Raw genomic sequence first — 20,288 nt, forward strand, 5'->3', positions numbered from 1 at the left:
GGGTGGGTTGATTCTAGGAACTTGAATTGTGAGAAGAGACAAGACGTTGGGAAATGAGTGACAAACGGTTACTCACCAGTGACTCACGGCCTACCCGTAACCGGCCGCACCGGGGTCACAAACGGGTACCCGATTACGACCTCTGGTTGGAGCGGTTGTTGCCGTTGTCTATTCGCGTGTGCGTCAGGGTTGTGTTCGTCGGTCGACGGGTCTTTTTTTTTTATTCCCTCACCCTCGGAGTGTTTTCATTTACCGCGTTGTTGTTACTTCAGCGGAGTTGATCTGCCCTAATCTCCTTATCTTTACATTGTCAGTTGCTGCGGGTTGTTGTTCCGCCCTACTCACGTTGCTGTCGAGTATTACTCTGCCCTAATCACCTGGCTCATTGCTAAGTGTTAGCCAGGGACGGCTGTTTTTAAGAACTGAGGGGGGGGGGGGGGTGATGTAGTGTAACAAGTGCCGGCTGGTGACCAGAAGCGGCAACTGCGGTGTATGAACAGTACACACGCAAGTGAGCGACAGTTTACAGGGGCGTGTCGGCGGAGTGGAAGAACTGGGGCAAGGGTCATAGGAGGGGGTCCATCCAGAAGCTCCTGGAACCTTCTAGTGGGTTCGAGAAGGGGGACACGGCCGGGGCGGGGCCGGGCCACGCTGGGAGGATAAAAGGAGCCGAGAGCCGTGGCTCGAGGCTGTTGGTGGGAGTCAAATCGTCTCGTCGTAGCTGTCGTCTTTGTCGTCGGTCGACGTCGCCACTGCGAGATCGTGAGCCAGCTGTCTATTCAGTTAGCGCCGTCGATGCTGGGCGGCGAGTGTTGTGCTCAGGCTCGCGAGTGGCGAGTGTACAGTCTAGTTCGGGTGTGTTAATAAAGGTGCCTCTACAATTATTGTTTCCAGAGTCCTACACTACATATGTAATCACGTGTGTGTGTGCATATGTAAACGTCCGTGTGTGAATATGTAAACACGTGTGTGCGCACATGTTAACTCGTGCGCATATGTAAACATGTTTATGTGCATATGTTGACATGTTAGTATACATATGTAAACACGTGTGTGTATATATAAACAAGTGTGTACACACGCCAGTCTAGCGAGCGTCACGGTCCGAGCCAAGAACAAACCCCGAGGCAAGAGAGGCGCAGACGGGGTCGGCATGAGCGGCGGAGGGCAGGTTTAATCTCGGGTTGGGGGCAACTTGGGGTGGTGGGAAAGGGTTGCCTCAAACTTTCACAACGCGGCGCGCATCGGCAGCACTCAACCCACACGATGGACAAACACGGAGGCAGAGAGGGTCGATGACCAGAGTAGAGGGTCGATCACGGCAGAGTCCACCACCAAGTCAACGACAATGGACAATAATTATAATGACGAAAATAAGAATAACTAAAAAGCTACTAACTTAAAATAATCGTTTTTTTTTTTGCAAATGCAATGTACACAAACACGGTTACGATGACAAGGTTAAGTAGAATTTTCCCAATTGTTTAGCAACCAATCGGATGTTTGAGTGAGCGCTGTCCAATCAGAATTCAGCACGAGGTCATCCCCCCAGCCAATCAGTTTGGTGATAGAAAGCCATCCAAATCGCGAACGCGTAAACAAAACAGACATCTTAGCCAATCAGTTGTGCAATAAGTTCCCGGCCAATGATAATCGAGCACGGTATACAGCAGCCAATAGTCGAGTTCCAAGCGCTGTTATCCAATCACAATTTACAGTAAAGCAAGAGGAATCTCAGCCAATCACAATTAAGAAAGGCATCAGACACACACCCAATCAGCATTGAGCGTGTTAACCCCCCCCCGCCACCCCATCCAATCAAATGAGCAAGATACCTTCAGCCAATCCAGCCAATCAGAATTCAAGGACGAGGCAACCCAACCAAATCAGATTTCACCATCAACGGAGGGGGTAAAAAAAAAACTTCCAGAGGATTTAGAAAACAAACTAATTGACATAACCCTGTTAACCTAAACAGTTCATCGTATTCTTATACAGGGAGATTTAGTTTTCAGATCCATACGGCGTGCAGCCGTTTCAATACGGGCAAAACCATTTAGGCACTGATGGGGTTGACAGGTAATGGCTTAGACTCAACACTGCCCACAGACTCAGCACTGCCCGTAGACTCAACATTGCCCGTAGACTCAGCATTGCCCGTAGACTCAACACTGCCCGTAGACTCAGCATTGCCCATAGACTCAACACTGCCCGTAGACTCAGCATCGCCCGTAGACTCAGCATTGCCCATAGACTCAACACTGCCCATAGACTCAGCATTGCCCATAGACTCAACACTGCCCACAGACTCTGCATTGCCCACAGACTCAGCACTGCCCGTAGACTCAGCACCGCCCACAGACTCAGCACCGCCCACAGACTCTGCATTGCCCACAGACTCTGCATTGCCCATAGACTCAGCACTGCCCATAGACTCAGCACTGTCCATAGACTCAACACTGCCCACAGACTCAGCACTGCCCGTAGGCATCTCCCCCCCCCCCCCCCGGTTTATTACAAAATAACAGTCTTCCCTTATTTTTGGTTCCAGTTTTCAAAATGCGCGGCTTCAACTACAGAAACAACCAACAACAGAGACAACAACCACCACCAACACGCAGCCATCGCTCACGATTTCTTGTTATGCTTTGCCCGTGATTGCATGCAACCGAGTTGCCACCTCGGTTGCATGCAACTTGTACAACCAAGTTGCATGCAACTTGTACAACCAAGTTGCATGCAACTTGTACAACCAAGTTGCATGCAACAACGTCGCTAACGAAGCTGCACAAAGCCAAGTTGCACGTGACCGGGCTGCAGAAGCGATTCGACCGATGCTCCCCCTTCCACCGAGCGGAGAGACACGCACAAATCGCAGCGAAACAGACCGATTATAAACAAGCAGTGAGAGAGTTGCGTGCAACCAAGAAGTTTCGCAGGCGTGGGGGGTGGGGGGGTGTTGAAACCTGGATTTAAGCAAACACCAGATTAATAGTTTATCATATATTTTTTTTAACAATTCAACACAAAGACCCTGCAAACAACGCAAGGCTTTTCGGGGCACAGGTAGCATCATCAAAGACTGCAGAGTCAACACCAGCACACGTGCAGACCGTAACAGACTGTCGGGGCAAGTGCTGTTAGCGAGTAGCAGCAGCAGCTGCTATGAAGGCGACCGGCACTGTGGCACACGAGGGGGCGATGGTTTTACGCACCGTACCAGGTACTCGCTTGAGGCCGAGTCGACCTAGGGGAGGCCCGGGACCGGTTCAGATAATCGTCACCGATGTGGCCGGGTTCGTAGTGCAGTTCGCCAAACACTACCACCGCCGCTCCCTCACTCAATACCACGTACTCACACACACACGCACGGCGCATCGACACGCGCGCTCACACCTGTACAAGAAATGATTTACGGATACGGAGGGTTTCCGTCACAGAGGTCCGCATGCACGGACACACGCACGTACGGACACGCGCACGTACAGACACGCGCACGTACGGACACGCGCACAGTACGGACACGCGCACGTACGGACACGCGCACGTACGGACACGCGCACGTACGGACACGCGCACGTACGGACACGCGCACGTACGGACACGCGCACGCACGGACACGCGCGCACGTAGGCACGAGTCAGAGGTCCCCCCCGGTAGAGCCCTTCAGAGACCGTCTGGGCGAGCGTCGTTAGCGAGTAGCACCGAGTAAGGCCGGCAGTGGCACGCCAGAGGGGGTTGTGGGGGTGGCCAACACCACGCCCGGCCGCCTTTGTCTCCCTAGCACGCGTATGTACACGCTCCGCACAAACGACCAAAAGATTTTGCCGCCCCGCGTAGCTACGCAGGACTTTGAGGGCAAGTTGCGCCGGCGAGCGAGCGAGCGAGCGAGCGAGCGGCTACGAATCACAACATCCCGCGCGCGTTACCTCGTGGGCACAAGCGGCCCACGTGTCGCGTCGCCTTCAACGGACGTTTGCGAATAGCTCATCGCACCATTCACGCTCGCACACTCACGCGCTCGCTCTCACACTCACGCGCATTCGCCCACTCACGCACACGCTCTCACACTCTCACATGCTCGCTCACACACGCTCGCTCTCACACTCACACGCTCCCACACTCACGCTCTCACACTCACACGCTCTCACACTCACACGCTCTCACACGCAGCACGTCAACTCAAGACACGCGCACGCACGAAGAGCGTTTCAAGTTGCCACGCGCGCCCAGACCACCCGTGCCACCCCCCGTGAACCCCCACCCCACCCCCGCGTGGCACAGCGACGCACACCGCCAGTAGGGGACCCTTACGTTCCACTGCTCCCGCGCTCCGTTCCAGCGATCCACCACACGCCAAGTCCGGAGAATCTTCCCATGAGAAGCGACGCCCCCACACACCCCCCACATCTCCCCACACACCCCCACACCACACTGTCCGTGCCCCGGGTGTTGTGTTGCCCTGCGGCAGGCCGGCCCAGCGGCGGGAGTCGAAGCGAGGAGTTCCAAGTGAGGAGCAGGAGCAGGAGGAGGAGACGCTGTTTGGGCGAGCGGTGCTCAGCACGTCCAGATCGCGGGGCGGAAACACACACAGACACACGCCCCAGTGCAGACAAGAGACACTGCTGAGGTGGGCGGGTGTGTGTGGGTGTGTGCGTAGGGTGTGTGTGTGCGTGGGCAGGTGTGGGCGTGGGTGTGTGTGGGTGGGCGTGGGTGTGTGTGTGCGTGGGAGGGTGTGTGCGTGGGTGGGTGGGCGGGTGTGTGCGTGGGTGGGTGTGTGGTGGTGGGCGGGTGTGTGGGCGGGTGGTGTGTGTGGGCAGGTGAGTGCGAGTGCGTTGAGTGAATGATGTGTGGGTGGGTGACTGATTCAGTGTGTATAGGTGCCTGCATAGATATGTACACTATATGGATACGTGTAAGTGTATCGAGGTGTGTGTGTGTGTACAGGCTTGCGTGTATATGGCTAGGTAGCTAGCCGTATAATATCTGTACACAAACGAGCGACTTGCTGAATGTGTGGCTACATGTACTGGTGCGCACACGCGTACATATAGGCACACGTCATTGTGTGTGTGTGTAGAGCCAAGTGGAAGTATACATGCTTTATAGACCTATATGGGGGTAGGTATATATGGGGGTAGGTACATACGTGTGTGTGTGTGTACTATACGTGGGTTATTTATACGTACGCCTGTACGAATGTACAACTGCAGGTGTGTGAATGGGTACAGGTGTAGGTGTGTGTATATATGGGGGTACGTACGTGTAGGGATGGATATATTTGTGTGTGTGTGTGGGGGGTGGGGGGTTTAATAGGGCCGAGTAGGGAGCTCTAGGTGACTCAGAACCTGAAGAACTCCTGCCTCTGTGGGGGACACGGGGCTGGCTAGGGTGGACACGGGGCTGCCGAGGGTGGACACGAGGGTGGACGCAGGGCTTGCGAGGGTGCCGCTGCCGCTCACCGTCCCGGTCTCCACGCCCTCCGGGTTGGTGCGTGACTGCGCCAACCTGCACACACACACACACAACACACACGCACACACGCACACCACACACACACAACACACACGCACCACACACACAACACACACAGGCGGGGGACCCTCCTCATCACTCTCATACTGCTGCTGCTACTGCTGCTGATGCTACTACTGCTGCTACTACTACTGCCGCTGCTACTACTGCCGCTGCTACTACGATGACAACTGCTGCTGCAGCTACCGCTCCCGTGAGCCTTGCTCCGCGAGTCTGCAGGCGGGGTGAGGACTCAGTCTCTACCAGGCACAGACCGATTCGTCTCAGCAACCCCACCAAACCCACCCACCACCCCCACCCTCTCTACCCACCCACCCACCACCCCACCAAACCCACCCCACCTACTCTACCCACCCACCCCACTCTACCCACCCACCCCACCCCACCCACTCTACCCACCCCACCCTCTCTACCCACCCACCCACCACCCACCCACCCTACCCACCCCACCAAACCCACCCCACCCACTCTACCCACCACACCCACCCCACCCCACATTGGCCACCGTTATTGACTGTAAGCGGGAATTGAACTCGGTTCCAGCAGGTGCCAGGGGTTGACCGACCGAGATGACTTGCCGATGCACCACAACGCAACGCGTCCTGTGCCAACCTGCTGTGTTTTAGCAAAACCGTGGACAATCGCACCCTCACCCACTCACACTCACCCACTCGCCCACCCACGAACCCACCCACCCACACACTCACACCCCGACCCACCCCCCCTCACCCCCACTCACCCTCTCACACCCTCACCCACTCACACCGACTCACACGCACCCACTCACCCACGCACCCACTCAACCACCCTCCAGTTTGTTGTGGTTGCACCCGATTCAAGAGCCGTATGGCTCACAGGGTTATATACCAAATACATGAACTGAACTGAACTCACCTCCCGAAAGCTTCGTCCAGATCATCGTCGTCGTCAAAGTCCTACGGCGAGACGGGCAGACAGAGGTGCGATAGAATCACTCAGCCCATCATCCCTCCAGGGTCGATAAAACAAGTACCACCACCTTGGGGCAAATTCAACAGTGGCGATCGTCCCTTCGATAAGACTTAACCCCCCGCCATAGCAATGTGGAATTGTCACCGCTGGCTCTGCAAGGCGTACACGGCCCACACACGCTGCGATCGATTAACACGAGGGGGCGGGTGGCCAGCACCACGCCCGGCCGCCTTTGTCTCCCCAGTGGCGATGTTTACACACCGCACCGCACACCAGGTACTCGTTTAAGGCCGAGTCGACCTAGGGGAGGCCCAGAACCGGTTCGGATAATCGTCACTGTGGTGTTGGCTGTGAGCGGGAAATCGAACTCGGGTCTCCGGGTTCGTAGTGCGGCGTAGCGCTAATCGCTGCACTACCGCTCCCCACACGCCCACCCACCCACCCGACCGCCCGCCCACCCACACACCCACCCACCCACACCCCTGCCCACTGACTGACCCCACCCACACGCCCACCCACCCACCCACACACCCACCCACCCACACCCCTGCCCACTGACTGACCCCACCCACACGCCCACCCACCCACACGCCCACCCACACCCTCCCACACCCACACGCCCACCCACCCACCCACACCCCTGCCCACACCCCCCCGTCCACTGACTGACCCCACCCACCCACTCACACTTTGCCCACCGCCCGCCTGCCCCCCCCCCCCCCCCAAGTGCTCACCGTGGCCCCCCACCCCTGTGGAGGGGGGGGCGGCGCCGCGTGGGCAGCAGCAGCTCGGGGGAAGTCGGGAGGAGGGGTGGGGGGCCCGCCGGGGGGGGCGCCCCAGGGGGCCGCAGCGGAGCACTCGGATAGGTCCAGCAGCAGGGAGGGGGGGGGCCCCTTGGGGGGCTCCCCCTCCAGGGGGGGCCCTGGACACACGGGGGGGGGAGAGGGGGAGGGGGGGGGCAGATTAGAGACGACGCAGGGAGACGCACGGCGGGGCGAGGGGAAATACGGCGGGCGGGCGAGTGGGCAATTGGGTGGGCGAGCGGGCGGGCGAGTGGCGGGCGAGCGGGTGGGTGAGTGGGCGGGCGAGTGGGCGGGCGGGCGAGTGTGAGTGAGTGAGGTGAGCGAGTGAGTGAGTGGGTGGGTGAGTGGATGAGTGGGTGAGTGAGTGAGTAAGTGGGTGAGTGAGTAAGTGGGTGAGTGAGCGAGTGGGTGAGTGAGTGAGTGAGCGGGTGAGCGGGTGAGCGGGTGAGCGGGTGAGTGAGTGAGTGAGCGAGTGAGTGAGTGAGTGAGTGGGTGAGTGGCTGAGTGAGTGGGTGAGTGAGCGGGTGAGTGAGCGGGTGAGTGAGCGGGTGAGTGAGTGAGAGAGTGAGTGAGCGGGTGAGTGAGTGGGTGAGTGAGTGTGGGAGTGAGTGGGTGGGTGAATGAGTGAGTGGGTGAGTGGGCGAGTGAGTGAGTGAGCGGGTGGGTGAGCGAGTGAGTGAGCGGGTGAGTGAGCGGGTGAGTGAGTGGGTGAGCGGGTGAGTGAGTGAGTGAGTTAAGTGAGTGAGTGAGTGAGTTAAGTGGGTGAGCGAGTGAGTGAGTGAGTGGGTGAGTGAGTGGGTGAGTGAGTGAGCGAGTGGGTGAGCGAGTGGGTGAGCGGGTGAGTGAGTGGGTGAGCGAGTGAGTGAGTGAGTAGGTGAGCGAGTGGGTGAGCGAGTGGGTGAGCGAGTGGGTGAGTGAGTAGGTGAGCGAGTGAGTGAGTGAGTAGGTGAGCGAGTGGGTGAGCGAGTGGGTGAGCGGGTGAGTGAGTGGGTGAGCGAGTGAGTGAGTGAGTAGTTGAGCGAGTGGGTGAGCGAGTGGGTGAGTGAGTAGGTGAGCGAGTGAGTGAGTAGGTGAGCGAGTGGGTTAGCGAGTGGCGCTGCTCTGACTCACCGTCCCCGAGGGGGGCTGCCCCCCCCTCCGTGCCGCTCCGCGTGGCGCCACCGCCACTCTGCTGAGGGGGGGCGCCCCCTTCCTTAGCTGCACCCGGTGACACAAACAAGAGGGGCACACGTGACTGTGACTGTGTGTGTGAGTGTGTGTGAGAGTGTGTGAGTGAGAGTGTGTGTGTGTGACTGTGTGTGTGACTGTGTGTGTGTGTGACTGTGAGTGTGACTGTGTGAGTGTGTGACTGTGAGTGTGTGTGACTGTGTGTGTGCGACTGTGTGTAATGGGGAGCGGTAGTGTAGCGGTTAGCGCGCTGCGCTATGAACCTGGCGACCCGGGTTCGATTCCCGCTCACGGCCAACACCAGTGACGATCATTTGAACCGGTCCTGGGCCTCCCCTAGGTCGACTCAGCCTTAAATGAGTACCTGGTGCGGTGTGTAAACAACGCCACTGGGGAGACAAAGGCGGTCGGGCGTGGTGCTGGCCACCCACCCCCTCGTGTACCATTCCGGCCTTCATAGGTGCTCGCTAACAGCACTTGCCCCTACAGTCTGTTAAGGCTATACGGGGGATCTTTGTTTCATGTGACTGTGTGAGTGTGTGACTGTGAGTGTGACTGTGTGTGTGTGTGTGTGAGAGTGTGTGAGAGTGTGTGTGTGTGAGAGTGTGTGTGTGTGAGAGTGTGTGTGTGTGAGAGTGTGTGTGAGAGTGTGTGTGTGAGAGTGTGTTTGACTGTGTGAGTGAGAGTGTGTGTGACTGTGTGTGTGTGACTGTGAGTGTGACTGTGTGAGTGTGTGTGACTAACTGTGTGTGTGTGTGTGACTGTGTGTGTGTGACAGTGTGTTTGACTGTGTGAGTGAGAGTGTGTGTGACTGTGTGTGTGTGACTGTGTGTGTGTGAGTGACTGTGTGTGTGTGTGTGACTGTGTGTGTGTAACTGTGTGTGTGTAACTGTGTGACACTCTGCTCACGATCATCAAGGACCTTCATGATGGTGAGCGGGCCCGGCTAAAACTACGTGGCTGGGAGTCAGAGCCATTCTCTGTACACCTTGGGGTGCGACAGGGATGTCCTCTGGCTCCCACATTATTTAACATCTATTTTGACAACGTAGTTCGTGAAGCCTTCAAAAGCTGTACCAGAGGAATTTCCATTTGGTACAGATACAATGGGAGGCTGATCGATACCCGGGTGCAGTCAAGGGATGGCTCCCTATTGGTCAACCACGTTATGTATGCCGATGATTTGGTAATTGCTGCTCATTCAGAGGAGGAGTTGGAGACGCTGCTGCTGAAACTGGAGCGTGCCACTAAGAGGTGGGGCCTTACCATCAGCCCCACCAAAACTAAGCACCTGCCTGGGTATTTTGTGCCATCGGACACTCCACCCCCACAACTCCCAATCGGTGATGGGGCAGTTGTGGAGAGAGTGGAGAGTTTCCCATACCTGGGCAGTGTGCTCATGAAAGGCTCCGGTTTGACTTAAGAGGTCTTGCGAAACGTGGACCCCCCTAATGGAGCATCTTCGCCGGTGAGAAACATTTAGGCTGGCCTGCCTACGATCCATCCTGGGTTTAACCAGGCTGGATTGTGCGAGGAGCTCACAAATCCTTGAAAAATCTGGACAAAGTCCCATCGGTGAGCTCCTCTGGCAGGCAAGGCTGCGTTGGCTGGGTCATGTCGCCCGCATGCCCAGCCACCGCATGCCTAAACAACTTTTGTTCGGCCGGATCGAGGGGGCTAAACGGGCGCGGCACGGGCTAGAGAAGAGATGGAGTGATGTGGTATAGGAGGATGTGGAGCTGAGTGGACTTGCCGATGACCGGTACCAGCGGTATCAAGATCGGCCTCTGTGGAGGAGGCTCGTGAAGGACACTACTGGGCAGTTGGAGGCATTCGCCCTCCAGCAACAACGGAGGGCGGAGGAGCAACGCTCACAACAACGAGCGGAGCGCCGGGTGGCTAAAGCACAGCAAGTTGGCACAGTAGGGGGCACAGGTGGTGCATCAGCCAGTCATCTCGGTCATCTCGGTCAGTCGACCCGTGGCACCTGGGTCTGCCCCGTGACCTCCTGCCAGCGGGCGTTCGACACTTCACATGGCCTCAAGGTGCACATAGCCTGGCACAAGCGTCGTGGTGACGTCACCGCCACTTCGGTGGCGAATGGCGGTTGTTGTTGTTGTTGTGTGTGCGAGAGGAGCGGTGGCGCAGTGGTTAGCGCGCGGCACTACGAAACTGGCGACCAGAGTTAGATTCCAGCTTGCGGCCACCAACACACAGTGACGATCATCTGAACTGGTCCTGGGCCTCCCCTAGGCCGACTCAGCCTCAAACGAGTACCTGGTGCGGTGTGGAGTAAACATCGCCACTGGGGAGACAAAGGCGGCCGGGCTTGGTGCTGGCCACCTGCTCGTGTGCCGTGCCGGCCTTCATAGGTGCTCGTCGCTAACAGCACTTGCCCCGACAGTCTCTTAAGGCTACACGGGGGATCTTTGTCTTTTGCACAAGTGTGTGCGGCGGACTGCGGCGCAGTGCGCAGCTTTCCGCGCTACGAACCAGGTTTGTCCGGGTTCGATTCCCGGCTGTGGCGAGCATCTGGTGACCCCGGGGGCGTGGTGGGGGGGGGGGTGGGGGGGTGGGGGGGGTGGGTGGGGGTCTCAAATGGCCGTACCTTCCTTAGCCGCTTGCCAGAACTCAAACGCCACGCGGAACGCCTGGGCCACCGTCAGCGTCACCGCCTGGGCCTGGACAGGGGAGACAACACAGGGGAGACAACACAGGGGAGACACGGGGGGAGGAGACACGGGGGGGTGACATGGGGAGACACGGGGGGGGGTGGGGGGGAGAGACACGGAGGGGGGAGATGCGGGCGAGTGGTCGTGTAGCGGTTAGCGCCGCGCTGCGCTACGAATTCCCGCTCGCGGCCATCAACAACTGGTGACGGTTATCTGAACCGGTCCTGTGCCTCCCCTAGGTCGAGCGAGTGAGCGAGTGAGGAGTGAGTGAGTAATTGAGTGAGGAGTGAGTAAGTGAGTGATTGAGTGAGGAGTGAGTGAGGAGCGAGTAGTGAGGAGCGAGTAGTGAGGAGTGATTGAGTGATTGAGTGAGGAGTGAGTAAGTGAGCGAGCGAGCAGTGAGTGAGCGAGTGATTGAGTGAGTGGGGAGTAAGTGAGGAGTGAGCGAGTAGTGAGTGAGTGAGTGAGTAGTGAGTGAGTGAGTGAGTGATTGAGTGAGTGATTGAGCGAGCGAGTAGTGAGCGAGCGAGTGATTGAGTGAGTGAGTAGCGAGTGAGTGAGAAGTGATTGAGGAGTGAGTGAGTAGTGATTGAGTGATTTAGTGAGGAGTGAGTGATTGAGCGAGCGAGCGAGGAGTGAGTGTCCGAGTGATTGAGTGAGTGAGTGAGGAGCGAGCGAGCGAGGAGTGAGTGTCCGAGTGATTGAGTGAGTGAGTGAGTAAGTGAGCGAGCGAGCAGTGAGTGAGCGAGTGATTGAGAAGTGATTGGGGAGTGAGTGAGGAGTGATTGAGCGAGCGAGTGATTGAGTGAGCGAGTAGCGAGTGAGTGAGCGAGTAGCGAGTGAGTGAGCGAGCGAGCGAGCGAGCGATGAGCGAGCGAGTAGTGAGGAGCGAGCGTCACCACTTTCTTCTTGGTGCAGAGGAAGGCGAAGCACTCGAGGTTGTCGTCGAGGCCGCTCTGAGCGATGAAGGCGAACACCTTGTCATGCACCTTGTCAGCCGTGCAGTACGAGATGCTACACACACACAGACACACAGACACACACACGTGTACACACACACCTTGTCATGCACCTTGTCAGCCGTGCAGTACGAGATGCTACACACACACAGACACACACACAAAGTGTACACACACACACAGTGTACACACACACCTTGTCATGCACCTTGTCAGCCGTGCAGTACGAGATACTACACACACACAGTGTACACACACACACACGTGTACACACACCAACAACAACAACAACCGCCATTCGCCACTAAGTGGCGGTGACGTCACCACGACGCTTGTTCCAGGCCAAGTGCACCTTGAGGCCACGTGAAGTGTCGAACGCCCGCTGGCAGGAGGTCACGGGGCAGACCCAGGTGCCACGGGTCGACTGACCGAGATGACCGAGATGACTGGCTGATGCACCACCTGTGCCCCCTACTGTACCAACTTGCTGTGCTTTAGCCACCCGGCGCTCCGCTCGTTGTTGTGAGCGTCGCTCCTCCGCCCTCCGTTGTTGTTGGAGGGCGACTGCCTCCAACTGCCCAGTAGCGTCCTTCACGAGCCTCTTCCACCGAGGCCGATCTTGACACCGATGGTACCAGTCATCGGCAAGTCCACTCAGCTCCACGTCCTCCTGTACCACATCACTCCATCTCTTCTCCAGCCCGTGCCGCGCCCGTTTAGCCCCCTCGATCCGGCCGAACAAAAGCTGTTTAGGCATGCGGTGGCTGGGCATGCGGGCTACATGACCCAGCCAACGCAGCCTTGCCTGCCGGAGGAGCTCACTGATGGGACTTTGCCCAGATCTTTCAAGGACTTGTGAGCTCCTCACACAATCCAGCCTGGTTAAACCCAGGATGGATCGTAGGCAGGCCAGCCTAAATGTTTCCAACCAGCGAAGATGCTCCACTAGGGGGGTCCACGTTTCGCAAGCGTAGAGAAGGGAGGGAATGACCGTGGCCGAGAAGACCTGAAGCTTCGTGCGGAGCGACAGACCAGGTAGCTTCCACACAGCGTTACGCAACCGATGAAAAGATATTGCCGCTCGACTGATTCGGCGTGAGACCTCTGCTGATAAACTGGAGCCGGTCATAAGCACACTGCCCAGGTATGGGAAACTCTCCACTCTCTCCATAACTGCCCCATCACCAATTGGGAGTTGTGGGGGTGGAGTGTCCGATGGTACAAAATACCCAGGCAGGTGCTTAGTTTTGGTGGGGCTGATGGTAAGGCCCCACCTCTTAGTGGCACGCTCCAGTCTCAGCAGCAGCGTCTCCAACTCCTCTTCTGAATGAGCAGCTATTACCAAATCATCGGCATACATAACGTGGTTGACCAATAGGGAGCCATCCCTTGATCGCACCCGGGCATCGATCAGCCTCCCATTATATCTGTACCAAATGGAAATTCCCCTGGTACAGCTATTGAAGGCTTCACGAACTACGCGGTCAAAATAGATGTTAAATAATGTGGGAGCCAGAGGACATCCCTGTCGCACCCCAAGGTGTACAGGGAAAGGCTCCCACTCCCGGCCACGTAGTTTTACCCGGGCCCGCTCACCATCATGAAGGTCCTTAATGATCATGAGCAGAGGGTCAGGGAATCCGAAAACACGAAGAACAGCCCAGAGCCCAGGCCTACTGATGGTTTCATAGGCCTTGACCAGGTCAATAAAGCAGAAGTGTAGGGCTTGTTGGAATTCCCTACACCTCTGCTGTAGCAGATGGACAGAAAATATGTCATCTGTGCAGGACCGCCCTTTCCTGAAACCGCATTGGGGCTCCGCAAGCCACTCTTCAGCGTGTCTAGCAAGGCGATGTTGAATAATCCTTGCCAGGACCTTTTCCGGCACACTGAGAAGTGAGATGCCCCTGTAGTTGTGTAACGGGTTCCGGAGACACTTGTATAGGTAACTTCTTTATTACGATCCAACACTCCAACTCTCCAACAGTCCTGATACTCTGTTACAGCCTAGGTACACAGCCTAGGTACACAGCCTAGATACACTACTTTGGCTATGCTCTGGAACTCGCCCTCACAAGGTCGTAGAGTCAGTTCCAGAATCCCACCACTGGCTCTCACAGCGTCCCAGGGTCCTCCGATGGCTGGTCTTGGGTCTTGAGCTACGACTGGCCCTGACCGTCCAGGGAGCTCCGCTTGTATGCCCAGTCCCCAACGAGGGGTGGGGCCGTGTGCGCCCACAGATATCCCACAGAGCAAACACAGCCCCCCCCTTTGGCGGCGCCAAGGGGATTAAGCGCCTGGCACGCCCAGGGACCCAGAGCCCCCAGCAGCCCCTCCCTTCTTATGTCACTACATTACCCCCCTCTACGTAGCCTCCAGCCGTCCCGGCTGTCAATAATTAGAAAGTTTAAATTAACGAAAGGGAGAGAGAGAAAAAAAAATACGTGAGTCTCAACAGGAAAAGAAAAGAGAACAAGAAAGCAACCATAAAAACCATAACCAACCTGTACAACTCTACACTATATACAAGCATCAATCAACAAAAAGGTGAAGCAATGACACGTGAACAAACGACCCGCGGCACACCTAGCCCTCCTCGGGATCCGCATAGAAACCGGGGAATTAACAACAACAAATATACAGATTCCGACGCATTGGATGCACAACCAACACCGGTAATCGAACCGAAATCGCACAACCACCGCATGGATGGCAGGGATCCACACCACCCTGCCACCCTCCCATCTGTCAGGTGGAGAGAAGGCGAAGACTAACATGTCGAGCACCCCTCTACACACACTTATCCGGACGTCTGTCTACGTCCCGGGTCGAGAAGTCGTACTTCAGGGCCGACCCATGTACTGGGCAAAGAAGTCGCACTTCAGGGCTGCTCCAGTATCTACATTTTAAAATATATATATACAATTTACATGACACAAACAAAATAAATCTGCCTGCTCCTGTTCATAAATGGTGACGGCACGCGCGAACCACATCTCCAAGGCATCCCGTGCTTGCGTCCCAGCAGCCCTCAATGAGAACCACCACCGACATTCCATGTCAACCATTAGCACCCCCCGCCTTTCCAACGTGGCGTCTCCATCTTAAAACCCCGCACGTCGGCCATATCGGGGGGGAATTTCCGTGTTACCACCCCACCGCCTTTCCGATGCGGCGTCACAACCAGTAGCACGTGTCGGCCATATCGGGGGAACTTCAACCCAGTCTCTCTCCAAGACTCGCATCGCAGCATATAGCTGTACCGACCGAGCTGAGACCCAATCTCTCTCCAAGACTCGCATCGCAGCATATAGCTGTACCGACCGAGCTGAGACCCAATCTCTCTCCAAGACTCGCATCGCAGCATATAGCTGTACCGACCGAGCTGAGACCCAGTCTCTCTCCAAGACTCGCATCGCAGCATATAGCTGTACCGACCGAGCTGAGACGACCTAGTCTCTCTCCAAGACTCGCATCGCAGCATATAGTTGTACCGACCGAGCTGAGACGACCCATCGTTCACTCCCTGCACAACATGCACCCTAACAACTGAGGGATACAGTCCCAACGTAACGGGACAACTACACCTGAACACCACGAATCTCCAGCCCACTGTTTCAACGCGCCTCGGAGTGTTTCAATCTCCGGGCCGTCAGGGCGAGCCTACTGCTCCAGACGCACCACGGAGGGTCCCAACCTCCGGGCCGTCAGGTCAAGCCGTCAGCTATTCCATGACGGGACCACACTCTCCGAGCCCTGTGAGCGCACAGCCCACTAGGCTAGACATGCCACGGAGTGTTTCAATCTCCGGGCTGTCAGGTCAAGCCGTCAGCTGTAGCATGACGGGACCACAACTCTCGTGTTAGACACGCAACACACGCTGGGCCATCCTGGTCAGGATCTGCACCCCAAGATATTTGAGAACCAGCATGACAATTCCAAATCCTTGGCAGCATGTCACCATCTCAAGATAAATGCCCCATACAGTATATACATCGTTAACAATGACAGCACAAGCTATACATTAACAATCACGAACAAAGCTCAATACAAACCATACATTGTTAACAATCACAAGCAAAGTTTCGCACACACATTGACAACACTCACGAGCGAAGCTGCACACAGTTTACCCAACAACAATCACGACTCCCCGACGACAACGAAGAAAATGTCAACAAAAAAATCATTAATCCGGAGCGCGTAAATGTACGAAATGTCAGGGGCCTGGTCTCCCGACCTCCAACCTTTGGCCAGAGCAGCAAAGGCGGCGACCAGCGTGTCGGTCGATGTGCCGGCCCTGGCGCCGGTTACAGTAAGAATGGCGCCCTCACTATCCGGTCGCAGCGCTGATGACGCGCTATGCTAGGTTGAAGCCAGCTGTCGTCCGGCAGTGAAGGTCGCAGCGCTGATGACGCGGCGTTGCTAGGTTGCAAACAGCTGTCACCTGGCGGTGAGGGACGCAGCGCTGATAACGCGGCATTGCTAGGTTGGACGGCGCTGAGCCCAGAAGTGACGTTGCTCCCAGCGGTCATTGCTCCCCCGGCAGAAGTGACGACACACCCGGATGTATTTGTGCCGGGAACGGCTGCCATCTTTGTGTTGGAGCCGACGGAATGGCGCGGCCGCTGTGCCGCCTCTCTCCCTCCTGCCTCCGCCTGTGAGCGACGCATGTCGTCCAGGATGGAGACGGTGGCGTGGAGCAGCTCAGTGAGGCGAAGCAGTGCCTCCTCCATCGCTGCTCCCGACGCTGGAGAGGGGACGGTCGGCGGAGCAGACAGCTGTTCAGTCGGCGGTGCAGCGTCGCTGTCGGCCGGCGTTGGCCGCCCCATCGCTGCTTGTTCCTCGACATCGCCGTCAGTACTGAAGGTACGTGGCTTACTTCTTGTCTCCATAGCCACTTCTGATGCCAAATGTAACGGGTTTCGGAGACACTTGTAGAGGTAACTTCTTTATTACGATCCAACACTCCAACTCTACAACAGTCCTGATACTCTGTTACAGCCTAGGTACACAGCCTAGGTACACGGCCTAGATACACTACTCTGGCTACGCTCTGGAACTCGCCCTCACAAGGTCGTAGAGTCGGGAGTTCCAGAGTCCCACCACTGGCTCTCACAGCATCCCAGGGTCCTGAGATGGCTGGTCTTGGGTCTTGAGCTACAACTGGCCCTGATCGTCCAGGGAGCTCCGCTTTTATGCCCAGTCCCCAACGAGGGGTGGGGCCATGTGCGCCCCCAGATATCCCACACAGCACACACAGCCCCCCCCTTTGGCGGCGCCAAGGGGATTAAGCGCCTGGGAACTCAACGCCTGACGCCAAGAGGCTTAAGCATCTGACACACCCAGGGTCCCAGAGCCCCCAGCAGCCCCTCCCTTCTTATGTCACTACAGTTGTTACAGTCTGTGCGGTCCCCCTTCTTAAAGAGGGGGACCACCAGGGCATCCTTCCAATCCTGCGGAACCCATCCAGTGGTCCAGACTGTTGTTATCATGTCATGTAGGGCAGTCTGTGCACAAACGCCACCCTCCCTCAGCATTTCGCTTGGGAGATCATCTCTGCCCGGTGCCTTTCCTGGTCTCAGACTCCGGATCGCCTTCAGTACTTCCTCAACAGATGGCACCCTCAGCCAGTCACTCACAGGGGGTGACCTCTTCCAATATTTGAGGCACCGCAGCCTCAGCAGGGTTATCCCCACTTTGTGCCATGATGTTTTCCTGGCTGAGCGATTTCCCCTCCCCCAGGACCTCACAGAAATGCTCAGCAAATCTGCAAACCTGTTCCTGGGGGTCGGAGATTGGATTACCGTTTTTTCCCCTAATGATGGTAATAGGTGTGGCGCTGCAGGTTATTTTTTTGATGGAGTTAAATAGTGTTTTGTGATCGCGGGCCACTGAGGCAGACTATCTCCTCAGCAACCCGCGACCACCACCCATCCTTACAGCGCCTTACGGCTCTCCGAACCTCCGAGCGAAGGCTGCGGTAAACCTCCTCATTCTCTGACGTGGGATGCTGTAGCCGATGAGAGTGGGCCTGTCGCTTTTTCTCAACTAACCTGAACACCTCCTCTGTCAGCCAGGGTTTCTGGGGAGGTCTGGACCACGTACCAAAAGCAGCCATTGCAGCTGCATGAGTCACAGTCCTAAACCTCGCCCATTTACCCTCGATATCAGGAGGAGTGGGGGACGATGCCAATCCCAGCTGCAAGCGATGATGAAATTCTCGCTTGCAACTTTCATCAGCTAACTGAGACCAGGCCACTTTTGGTTGGAATGGGGTCCTGGGTGTACACTCACCACCGGAATGGAAGAATGGCAGGCGCATCTTACAGATGACTAGTCGATGGTCAGAGGGCAGATGAGCTCCACGGTAGGTCCTGGTGTCAAGGACATGGGCTCGCATCCGCTGGTCCGTCACTATGTAGTCAAGCAGATGTTCTTGCTTGGACCCGGCATGCATCCATGATGTTGTGTGGATGCGCCGATGCCTGAACAGCGTGTTGGTAATTACAAGCCCATGGGCTGCACAAAATTCTAGCAGCCTCCTGCCGTTGTTATTGAGCTGATCTGGCCCATGCCTTCCAATCACTCCAGACCACACACACACACACACGTGTACACACACACACACACGTGTACACACACACACACACGTGTACACACACACACACACACGTGTACACACACACGTGTACACACACACACACACGTGTAGTCTCACCGGTAGATGGATATGTTGTCCAGCAGCTCGGCGCTGCACGCGTCGTGCAGCACGAGGCCTTTGGGCGACACGGTCACCGTCACCTTGCGCAGCTTCCTGCCACTCGCCTTCGCCTGCACACAACAACAACAACACCAGCGCCACCACTCCACTAGCACCACCACCACCACCACTCCACTAGCACCACCAGCACCACTCCACTAACACCACCAACACCACCAGCGCCACGCCGATAGCACCACCACCAGCGCCACGCCGCCACCAGCGCCACTCCGCTAACACCGCCACTAGCGCCACTCCGCTAGCAACGCCACTAGCGCCACTCCGCTAGCAACGCCACTAGCGCCACTCCGCTAGCAACGCCACTAGCGCCACTCCGCTAGCAACGCCACTAGCGCCACTCCGCTAGCACCGCCACTAGCGCCACTCCGCTAGCAACGCCACTAGCGCCACTCCGCTAGCAACGCCACTAGCGCCACTCCGCTAGCAACGCCACTAGCGCCACTCCGCTAGCACCGCCACTAGCGCCACTCCGCTAGCAACGCCACTAGCGCCACTCCGCTAGCAACGCCACTAGCGCCACTCCGCTAGCAACGCCACTAGCGCCACTCCGCTAACACCGCCACTAGCGCCACTCCGCTAGCAACGCCACTAGCGCCACTCCGCTAGCAACGCCACTAGCGCCACTCCGCTAACACCGCCACTAGCGCCACTCCGCTAGCAACGCCACTAGCGCCACTCCGCTAGCAAAGCCACTAGCGCCACTCCGCTAACACCGCCACTAGCGCCACTCCGCTAGCAACGCCACTAGCGCCACTCCGCTAGCAACGCCACTAGCGCCACTCCGCTAACACCGCCACTAGCGCCACTCCGCTAGCAACGCCACTAGCGCCACTCCGCTAGCAACGCCACTAGCGCCACTCCGCTAGCAACGCCACTAGCGGCCACTCGCTAACACCGCCACTAGCGCCACTCCGCTAGCAACGCCACTAGCGCCACTCCGCTAGCAACGCCACTAGCGCCACTCCGCTAGCAACGCCACTAGCGCCACCTCCGCTAGCAAACGCCACTAGCGCCACTCCGCTAGCAACGCCACTAGCGGCCACTCCGCTAGGCAACGCCACTAGCGCCACTCCGCTAGCAACGCACTAGCGCACTCCGTAGCACCGCCACTAGCGCCACTCCGCTAGCACGCCACTAGCGCCACTCGATAGCAACGCCACTAGCGCCACTCCGCTAGCAAACGCCACTAGCGCCACTCCGCTAGCAAGCCACTAGCGCCACTCCGCTAGCAACGCCACTAGCGCCACTCGCTAGCAACGCCACTAGCGCCACTCGCTAGCACCGCCACTAGCGCCACTCCGCTAGCACCGCCCACTGCCGGCACTCCTCTAGCGACTCCGGCCCTCGCACGCCAATAGCGCCACTCGCTAGCAACGCCACTAGCGCCACTCCGCTAGCAACGCCACTAGCGCCACTC

General features: G+C 57.3%; 1 protein-coding gene across 1 annotated transcript in view; it reads right to left on the reverse strand.

Moving 5' to 3' along the window:
- Positions 1–1,154: 1,154 nt before the first annotated feature.
- The window catches only part of LOC133356976 (low density lipoprotein receptor adapter protein 1-like), a 39,556-nt gene continuing 20,422 nt past the window's right edge, over positions 1,155–20,288 (reverse strand). Inside the window, 8 exon segments of the mRNA XM_061574711.1 lie at positions 1,155–5,359; positions 5,361–5,508; positions 6,430–6,470; positions 7,221–7,408; positions 8,400–8,486; positions 11,065–11,137; positions 12,028–12,142; positions 18,809–18,921. Of these exon segments, the coding sequence (XP_061430695.1) occupies positions 5,342–5,359; positions 5,361–5,508; positions 6,430–6,470; positions 7,221–7,408; positions 8,400–8,486; positions 11,065–11,137; positions 12,028–12,142; positions 18,809–18,921 (783 nt within the window). The 3' untranslated portion in view covers positions 1,155–5,341.

The sequence above is a fragment of the Lethenteron reissneri genome, chromosome 56 (assembly GCF_015708825.2).
Source record: "Lethenteron reissneri isolate LAM-NWPU_2019-01 chromosome 56, ASM1570882v1, whole genome shotgun sequence".
In the NCBI taxonomy this organism is placed as follows: domain Eukaryota; kingdom Metazoa; phylum Chordata; class Hyperoartia; order Petromyzontiformes; family Petromyzontidae; genus Lethenteron; species Lethenteron reissneri.